The sequence below is a fragment of the Halyomorpha halys genome, unplaced genomic scaffold (genome assembly GCF_000696795.3).
Source record: "Halyomorpha halys isolate HHAL.00 unplaced genomic scaffold, Hhal_1.1 Scaffold18.1, whole genome shotgun sequence".
Taxonomy (NCBI): Eukaryota; Metazoa; Arthropoda; class Insecta; order Hemiptera; family Pentatomidae; genus Halyomorpha; species Halyomorpha halys.
Genome location: NW_027114407.1, coordinates 2,427,539 through 2,438,093, shown reverse-complemented (window position 1 = coordinate 2,438,093; position 10,555 = coordinate 2,427,539). Strand labels below are relative to the sequence as shown.

The following is a 10,555-nucleotide window of genomic DNA, read 5'->3' as shown; positions in this document are numbered from 1 at the left end:
CAATTAATTAAAATATCTCATTCTCTCTTGAAGAGACAATGAAAGAGGCAGAAAGAGAAAGTAATAAAAATTGTATTAATTATATAATGGGCCTATTTCACAGGCCCTTGATCACTAGATTCCAACCATATATCGATAAGAATAAATAATCCAAAATATGAATTTTCAAAACACAGAAATAGGTATTTTTACATATTTATTCCTAGTATTATACGTTAGGTATTGTTCTATGATAGAATACAGAGAATTAAACCAATAGTAAGTATTTAGCTAATCTACACTTTACAAACCAAGGATGTGATGAAATACACAGCTAGAAATTTTTAAATTTAATTAATTTATTGACCAATCCAATTATTTATATTTCTACATCTTTTAATAATTATTACTGATAAAATAAAAGTCCACAGAACTAGAGCATCATTAACTACCAGTTAACTCCCATGATGATTTATTTTAATAAATTGTACGTGGATGGGGCTACATGAACCACGCTCCACTCAGCTTGCGAAAAACTTATTTCCCAACAACAATGTGTTGATTAGAGTATTTTACCTTAGTTACTATGAAACCTTTTATAGAATATATTTTAATAGTTCTATAAAAAAAAACAAAAAAAATAAACAGATATTTTTAGATATATGTATATATAGTTGACCATAAAAATTTAAATATAAGAAGATGGTCAGTGTTGCAGTAAAAAAAAAAGAACAAGTAGCTTAAAACTATTTTATAGGTTAAACAGATATCTGATTATCTGTTCAACCTTTCGGTTTGAACAGCCCTGATGAAGCCCTGCAAAGTGGGGCAAAACGTCGGACATTAAAATAGTTTTAAGCTATTTGTTCTTTTTTTTTTACTGCAACACTGACCATCTTCCTATATTTATATTTTGAGAGTTTCCACCACAAAACCTTAAATAATGTAAATAAAAATAGGCTTTCTATAGTTCGAAAAATTTTCAACAAGCACATATCATCAACTAAAGTATGAAACCATGTAATAGTCAACTCATAACTTTTCTAGAGAGATAACAAAATGAACAAAACATTAAGTTTTCATTATATTCAAGTTGATATTTTATAAATAGTATGCACATGCAAGCGATTAATTATAAAGTATAAAAAAAGACAAGTAATAGTTCGTAAAATTTAAAAAAGGAATAACATAAATAACCTTAAATCAAAACATTTTTGATTTATGTGGTTTAAAACTTTTGCCACAAATATAAGTGTTATATTTTTTTTAATAAAATATATTTCGACCAAGTTAAGTCTCAAAACACTTTTTTATTTCTTTTAAAGTCCAATGTTTTGGCCCATTCCACCCGTCCTCAAGGGCAATCTTAATTACAAATTTACAACTCACATCAATAATTTAAAAATTTTTTGCAGGCTATTCTACCCAGGTCATCAATTTCAGTAAAATTACCCTATTTTTTTCTATTTTAACTATTCACATTAAATTTTAAAATGACAAAAGTAGGTCAACTTAACACTATTATTATAACTTTCTTAACGTTGTGATAAACTTCTAGTCCTTCATTTGTGACGAAAGGTTTGACTTGACTTAAGGTCTAATTTCTTCCGTGCACCAGTCAGTTGCTAACATACAATGTTAAAATATTATATATTTTGAAAAAATAAAATCAATAATTCATGACTAAATTAATCATTATTTTAATATTGAGATTGGAGAATAACATAGGGCTAACCTATAGAGCAGGAGTCACCAACAAGTTAATCGCAATCTACTGTGTCTCGCAATGTCTGGGATAGAATTCCATGGGGATTGTAGAAGACAACTTTCTAGTAATAGCTTATGCATAGTATGCATTTCACACGCCTACTCACCCCTTAGACTACGCCTATGACAACAAGTCGATCGCGACACTTAGATGATAATATAAAAATTAGATCTTACATACTGAAAATTTGGCCACCTCAGCCCTAGAGTCATAATCCACTGACCTAACACTCGGTTTCAAAGTTGTTGAAACTTATTTTATTTGCTTTTACAATAAAACCACCATTTAATGCATAATTATAATATAAAAGTATTTACCAACTAAGCAATCTTAACAAAAAAAAATTAAGTGGTAAAATGATAACGATAATTGTCATTAAAGAAGGTCAATGGTTATATTAGAACAATGGATTCTTTACCTTGTATATCTGTGAATCTGGTTCATTATATTTACAAGCATTATCAAACATCAAAATCAGGTCACTACAGAGATCATCTAAGCCATCATAGGAACTAGATTTTAATTTTTGAGAGATCTGTTCCAAATTGATTGGTTTCTTGATCACTTCATAATAATCTGGATATTCCTAGAAAGATTAAAAAATTAATAATATCCTTTGAAGCAGTAGGTATTAAAATAATAAGAGATAAGTATTGAAAGAAGATCTAACTTGAATATAACAATTTTGATAATGAAAAATATGGTTTAATTTATTAGTCCTTAACTAGCAATTTGTGAATATAAATAGAAATGGACAAAACTGAAAATGTTTATTTTAGTTGGAACTGATATTAGGCAAAGAATGACATTTCATAGTAACACTATAAATAGTATATAGTTTATAGTCACACTAGTAAGTGTTTTCTGTTATCTCCTTCCCCTTTCTTTAGTGCATTACTGACTGATTTAATATATAGCATGGCATTTAATATAAATTGCCCTTGAACTGTTTAGAGAATCAAAGAACCACCATTTGTTTAATTAATCAATAAAGACAGCTTTATGCCTGGAATACAGTACATATACCACAAGCCATGGGTCTCCAAACCTGTGCCTGCCTAATATAACTTATACTGACAATTTCCATGAAAGCTTTTTTATTTGCTGCAGATTGGAGAGTTTTTAACAATAATAATGGTATTCTTTGTTTTAATATATTCAATAATTAATTAGAAATATAAGAAAAATTGTTTAAAAACATTTTAGTTTAGAGTAATGATTTACTTTCTGTTTTCTTATCAATTATTGTTTTACATGGCCAGCTGAAGACTAGTAAGTTTTTAATAACAAAACTTTTTTGACTGTTGGTAACAATGTCTTCAACTCATTTCATATTTAATATGGTATAATTTATAAAATATTAAACTATATTCAGCACCCAATTTACATTGAATACAAAAAAAAAAAAAATTCCATAGATGCCCACCATCTGAACGATAATCTATTAATGAACCCAGAGAAAACAAAAGCTTCAACCTCAAGTCCTCAGGACTCCTGCCATAAGCAGACCAACAGCTAATGTAGTATCCAGTTCAATTCTGGAAGTGGTAAAATTTACGAATAGTGGATTCCGTTGATTTGAGTGTGAAAATATGTATTTATCCTCTAATAACCAGATTATGATACTGAAACTTTTCTAAGATTGACTCCACCCATTTGAAGCAGGCTCCCTTTAATTTCACAGGCCCTTGATCACTAGATTCCAACCATATATCGATAAGAATCTTAGGAATTTCAGACAACACATATTTTGTTAGGACTAATTGTTAGAACTGTTTATTGTTAAAATTTTCTGATATTTGAAGGTTAGGTAAACTAGTAAAAGATAAATGCACTATAAAAGTTTCTCTATGTCCCTTTCTCTCAAGTTGGGAGCTTAGTGGCCTCCAGGCTTTTATAGGTTGGAACTACTGTTCTAAAGCAGTTTACAATGAAGCTGCCTCTTATTTTATATTATAACTTTTTTTTTTTTTTTCCTAAAAGACTTGTACCTAAAAGAGGACGTAGGAGTAATAGAATGCACAAAAACGGAAAAGTTTAATTGAACAGTTGTGTACTGGAGTAATGATTAGTGTAGAAGGAAATAAAAGAAATTAATAAAAATAATTCCAATTATTCTTTTTAAATTACTTACAACTTTTGAAGGTAGTTTAATGAATATCTGAGATAGCTGTCTCCCTTTTTGATCCTTGAAATCCCTAATCGTATTAAACAATGTTCTCATTTTGTGTAATGTAACACTGTCAACACTTTTATTTACCTTTTTCGGCTTCGGGGTGGAGATTGAACTAAAAAAAAAAAATTTAAAGCGTTACAGAACACAATCATATATAAATTATAATTTGATGATTAGTCTTAAATTTCTTATTATAAATATTGGGATGACATTAGCAACACTCTGAAATTCCATATAAAAATCGTAATATCTTTTTTTATATTTCAGATAACAATAAATGTATTTCTGTTTTAAAATATTTTTAATGACCTTCATTTAGTTTAAACTATATAGTTTAATTTGTCAGAAGACAAGAGATTCCAAATAAATATCATTCAAATGATCAAGAAAGTCAACTTTCACAGCTTTTGTGCCATGATATTTCCAATAAATTTAGAAAACAATAGAAGAAAAAAGAATCATAAAAATAAGTTATACTGGTCATCATTGCAAAAGTGCTACAATCGATATTTGAATATACCATTAAAATTTTGAAACTTCAACATAAGAGAGAGGATACTATGTTTATATAAATGGATGTATGTCTTTGAGAAGCTATCTCAATTTTTCACTTTTGGCTTGGAATATTTGAAAGCTGTACATCTCTCAGAATTGTTAATATTCTGATCAAATTTTAATTTTATAAAATATTTGTATGCACACTTTCTATTTGCCAGCAATCACTGTTAGATCACACCACATTACAATTATTAACAAAAATTGATTGCCATAGATCGATTTATAATATTAATGTCATGCTCTATTCATTACGTAGAGGTAAATTTTCCATTGAATCCTAAGGCTAGTTCAAGATATAATAAAATTCTTTAAATGGAGGTTCCATTGTATTATTTTGGACAAAATTTTGTATTATTAAAATATAACCTTTTCCCCTAAGCAATAATAAAGAAGAAAGTATAAATACCTTTTACTATCCCTATCCCTGGGTTCCCTGTGTTCTCGGTGCTCCTTATGTTCCCTTAGTACCTTCTTTTCAGTAGGTTTTGAATCATTGAGGGGTCCTAATTCTTTAACTTTATCTCTTAATATTTTTTCTAGTTTAATAGCATCTTCATAAATCATTGAACCTTCTTCATTGAATTTTCGGCAATTTTGAAACATTAACTGAAAAAATAAATGAATTAATATTAACCAATATACAAGTCTCAATTCAATCGCTGTTATTGCTTATTATGAAAATGTTCTATACCTTGAAATCTGAAAGAATTTCTTCTTCTGACTGATACTTTTCCGCTCGAATATTTGCTTCGATTGTAAGCATGTCTATTGGCTTGTCTATAACTTTATAGTACTCTGGGTAGAGCTTCTTCGAAGGCTTTTCCATGAATAACAGCATTGGTTGACGACCATCTTCGCACTGCATGGAAATGAAAAAATAAAATAATTTGACTGGATGGTAATTATTAAGAACATATTTCAACACATGTAAAGATACTTGCAATATACTGCATGAGGCATTTGCACAATGAATACAAGCGTTTTTTCAATGGTATATTGTCCAAATATTTCCCCCTTGTGAGGAGCCTGTTTGTGGTTGAGGTAGAAGTAGGCATAACAGGAATGGGAGGTACGCTTGTGGGAGTAGAACTTCCAGAGTTACAAGCCCGCGGTTTTTTGGAAGGTGTTTCATCAACTGAATCGTCTTCACTAGCTGAATACTGAAAAAAAAAAGTTATGATTTATCTAGAAGTACATAATTATAAACAAATGGTATAATTACTCCAGTAAGATTATATACTTGATGGTCAAATTCGAGAAGCTCTTGAACCCTCTTTTGCATTATTTTTTGTAATTTCAAAGCATCCTAAAAGAGAAAATATATAATTATTACAATTACAATATAATTATCATAATAAATAACTTATTAATATACTTATTTGATATACTAACTATACAAATATACTGCCTGCACTTACCTTGTATAATTTGGAATCTGGTCTGTTGTACTTTTTTGCATTTTCAAACATAATGTTCATGTCGCCAGCAACTTCACTGACAGTTCCATATTGTCCTTTCTAAAATAATAAAAAGAGAAGATATTTTAGAAATGCTATACATTGAATTAAAAGTTTAACTACATTAGATAAATGTGTTACATTTAAATATATTAACTATAAGAATTGCTCACCTGAAGCTTTTTACTAATCTGGGCCAATGAGATAGGGTTTCTGATTTCCTTATAATAATCTGGATAATACCTTCTTGAAGGTAGTTTGAGAAAAGCTTCAGAAAGTACTTGCCCTATTAAAATGAAAAAGATATACATTTATTTAAATACATACATAAAATAAAACTTCAGAAATATAATAAGTCATTGATAAATTAGCTAATTCTTTTCTAAGCTTAGAATCAAACTTAGAAAATAGACAATCTAAGTGAATTATAATTATTTTAAAACTAATACAGGAGAGGAATTTGGATGATGTAAGTTATTGTCAAAACGCATCATGTCTCAATTAATTAAAATATCTCATTCTCTCTTGAAGAGACAATGAAAGAGGCAGAAAGAGAAAGTAATAAAAATTGTATTAATTATATAATGGGCCTACTTTAATATAGAGCAATGGTTCTCAAACTGTTTTGCCAAGGTATTATTCTTATGCTAAAAAAATTAGGCTTAAAGAACTTTGTGGCATCATTACTGAGATAAAAAAAAAAAAAACTGTAGGCACAATTATCCTTAGAATAGTTAAATATGTTTGTTAACGCCATAATATAATTACGCTGTAAATAATTTTAAATAGTATTTTTAGTATTTAGTTTTATAGTTTTAGTTATATAGTTTTATTAGTATTTAATTTAGTTACATTTATTTTTATTTGTATTGTTTTATTTAGATTTAGTTGTTTGAAAAGAAGAATGTGGTAATTATATTTGTTTCTAATAATGAGTAATAGAGACAGTTGCTAGGAGTGATCATTGTTGCGTCACCTAGCAACGGACCGACCATCTTAGTTTTTTGGAGCAGTAGCGACTAATTAGTGGCCCTGGTAGCGTCTAAGCAGCCCTGTCTGCGTTTATAGTTTGAACATTTGTTGAGTGTTTTAGTCGTTATTACAGTTCGAAACCAGACCTTTTCTGCGTTTCTGGCCTTTGAGTGCAATATGAGTTGTTGCTAATCAATCGGCTCGTATAATTAATAAAACAACTAGACCCTGTCTGCCCACAATGAGTGCCAGTGTAGCCATCTTAGTTTTGGGACATCGACTGTTTGTAAGCCATTGCACCAACTTTGGACCAGTTTGAGAGTTGCAGCGGAGTATTTAGCAATGGAGCTTCTACCTGCACATCTCGACAAGCAGAATATCTTCCTCTGACCTATCGGAGAGGATTAACCGTCGACCAGTATTTATTTTACATATTATTTGTTTTTTTGTAAATTAGTTTATTTTATTTTAATTTTCATAATTTCATAATTTATCTAATTTTACTTTTATCTTTGCTTGTATGTTTTATTTATGTTAGTTTTTTGTTTTTTTTTTTTTTTTTTTTACCATGTATAAATTGAACCAAATAAATGTTTAATCCGAGCCAGTTTTGTTTTTGTTCATTTTTAAAGCCTTCCAACAAAAAGACATGGTCGATTTGAGGTGGCTTTAACAATGTTTGAAAAGAAGAAAAAACAGTGCAAAGTAAATACTAGAATGCACTGTATATTTCCTATTTTAATTATGTTTTTTCTTTAATATTTTGAGAAAGTGTCATTCATTTGCGGCAACCATTTTGGAAATCGCTAATAAAGAGCATATCAATACTAACTTTAAATGCAGGTTGACCTGGGACCGATTTGAGAGAAAGTATTTGAACCAACACAGGGGACTTGGGTAGAGAAAGATTACACAATTTAGTAAAGAGGATATTATGGTCAACAGTGTCAAGGACTTTGGAAAAGTCTAGAAGGATGAGGATAATGAGGTTTTGGTGTTCAATGGAGTTTTGGAGGTCATAGGTTATTTTAAGGAGAGCAGATTGCATTGAATAGCCAGATCGAAAGCCATATTGGAAAGGGTTGATAAGGGAACGTTCCTCTAGAAAGTTGGAGAGATGATTTTGGACAAGGTGTTCTAATGGTTTTGAAAGGTTAGATAGGAGAGAAATAGGACGGAAGTCATGCAGTGAGCTAGGGTTGGAAATTTTCTTCAAAGGTCGGACCAGGGCAGTTTTTTAGTGAAAAGTTGTAAATGTGGTAAAGAACCGGAATAACAACAGGAAGGCTGGATTTTATTATACAGTTATATAACTAACTTATATATAATAGCTAATAGTTCTAATTAGCTTACTAAAACACAAAGCTCTTATTAAATATTTCTGAAATGGAACCTAAAAAATATATAATGATCTGTTGAGTATAAATACAAAAATAATTATTTTCATCATGGTGATCTTATGTTACATTACTCTTCTTTTCTATAACACAATTCCTATATGATATCGATATTTCACTTGAATATGGATCAATTGAATGAAACCTTTCAGAGTTTAAACTCAAGTAGAAGCCACTGAAAATATTTAATAAAAAATGATTCATCAAATAAAATCAATACTACAAAAGCATACCCCACAGGGTCAATGACATTGACGGCAGCTGTGATGAAATACAGAGTTTTGACACTAACTTAAATCGCTCAAATTTATATCCCTTATTTTTGACAAAATTTTGCAAAATGCAACTTAAGGAAAAAAAGTGATTTTAGATATTAAGCAGAGGTATAATATCTATTGAAAAATATAAGAAATGGTAATAACATAAACATTGAATGCTAATAAATTTCACATGCTTGGTTCAGACATTCTTTAATTTTAAAATAAACATTATTCTCAGGAAAAATAGTAAGATCCTCTTTGAGACTGAACTACACAATATAAGCTTAAGAGGTACATACCCTGAACAGTAGTAGATTTTACACAGTCGTACAACTGCCAACAGGGGTTATCAGGCTCTTCAATTTCTATAACACTGCCTCCATCATCTTCCTCCTCATCTTCTTCTTCACTTTTGAGAGCAGCAGTTATAGCCGAAAGAGAATGACCACTCCTTAGCCTTTTACTTCTAATTCTTTCACTAGCCTTACTCGGTGATTGAAATTTCCCTTGTTCTACTTCAATTTTTTTGGCATGAATAAGTTTACGCAACGCTTTGGCATCTTTATAAATTTGTGAGCCAGGCTCGTTAAACGTACAAGCATTTTTAGTCATCTGTATCAAATCCTTTTCCATTTCACTCAGATTAGAATATTTACTTTGTTGTATTTTTCTAGCTATCATTCTGAGGTCAATGGGATTATCGATCACCTCGTAATATTTAGGGTACCGCTGTTGAAAATATATTAATTAATATTTTAATAATTTATGGAAATTAAAAAAAAAAGTGCCTAAATACCTTCTTGGAAGGAAGTAGTTGAAAAACAGTATGCAAAAGTCTACCATCTTCAGAAGTTCCAGTCATCACAGCGGTAAATAGATCTTCACACATGTTGGATTCTTCTTCAGTGATTGAACCTTCAGACGTATCTTCATTATCTTCGATTTTCTTGGATTCCTGAGCCTTGGATTCCTTTTCCTTCTTTGACTTCAGTATAAAAAATACATATATATAAATTAAAGTGAAAAATTTTAAAACACTGAATGCAAAGAAACGATTCTTTCAAAACTAACACGGTCTACGCATTTAAAATACCTACTTTTACAATAACTTTGCTTTTTGATTCTTCTTCAGTAGATTTGGAATCTTCTAATAGTTTTGATTTTGTACTTTGTAAAAGTTCCCACAGCTCACAAGCATCTTTATATTCTTGTGTGGTTCTCTGAAAAATAATTTTGAAAAATCATAAAAATACTAAGTTGAACTCAGTTCAAAACATTTAATTCTGGAATACCTTTACTAAATACTTCTATTTGGCATTCTTAGTGACCCTTTAACTCTTTATTGGTATTATATAACACCCATATATTATGTTTTATGCGCTATAGATATGAATTTGACACACATAACTTGATTTTATGTTTTCTAACTATAGCCTGTAACGGAATGTCAAATGTTTCTATTTGAAACACGATACCATTCCCAACAATCGACAGGTAGGCGTTATCTATGGCAATAGTATGAATGTTTAAAGTCACTGTAGGGGTCCCACAAATACACAATAATTAATGCCAAAAATTACTTAAGAACTTAATCCTCAATAACCCATACATAATTCATATGAACATTTTATTTATTTTAATGAATAAGCATTGTAAACACTTTCAGTAAAACAGGAACAATGAAGAATTGAAAACAGTTAAAACATATGTTAATAATTAATTATTATAACAATAAAATAAGGGAATTTTTAATTAATTATAACAAATGAAAGTACATTGAAACAGCATTGCAGCACATCATATCGTTGATTAAGTCGTAATATCTCATAAGATTGTAAGAATCTTTACACTATAGAAATAAAATAAAAATCAACATATTATCATAGAGACAACTTGAAAGAATTCTTTAAGTTTGAACTTATAGAGGTATCATATCGAAGGATAATTGAGATGAGAATGATAGGTTGGATTATTTTTTTTTAACTATT

General features: G+C 29.6%; 1 protein-coding gene across 5 annotated transcripts in view; it reads right to left on the bottom strand.

Moving 5' to 3' along the window:
- The window catches only part of polybromo (protein), a 44,177-nt gene that overhangs the window by 27,296 nt on the left and 6,326 nt on the right, over positions 1–10,555 (bottom strand). For all 5 annotated transcript variants that reach the window (XR_010844584.1, XM_014420395.2, XM_024361115.2 and 2 more), the window contains 11 exons: positions 9,665–9,787; positions 9,364–9,552; positions 8,867–9,296; positions 6,112–6,224; positions 5,900–5,998; positions 5,722–5,787; positions 5,423–5,641; positions 5,173–5,340; positions 4,888–5,087; positions 3,882–4,035; positions 2,166–2,333 (listed from right to left, as the gene is read on the bottom strand). Coding sequence is in view for 4 of the 5 variants with exons in the window: in XM_014420395.2 (XP_014275881.1) it covers positions 2,166–2,333; positions 3,882–4,035; positions 4,888–5,087; positions 5,173–5,340; positions 5,423–5,641; positions 5,722–5,787; positions 5,900–5,998; positions 6,112–6,224; positions 8,867–9,296; positions 9,364–9,552; positions 9,665–9,787 (1,929 nt within the window). In the remaining variant the exon portion in view is untranslated. The remainder of the gene's footprint in view (positions 1–2,165; positions 2,334–3,881; positions 4,036–4,887; positions 5,088–5,172; positions 5,341–5,422; positions 5,642–5,721; positions 5,788–5,899; positions 5,999–6,111; positions 6,225–8,866; positions 9,297–9,363; positions 9,553–9,664; positions 9,788–10,555) is intronic.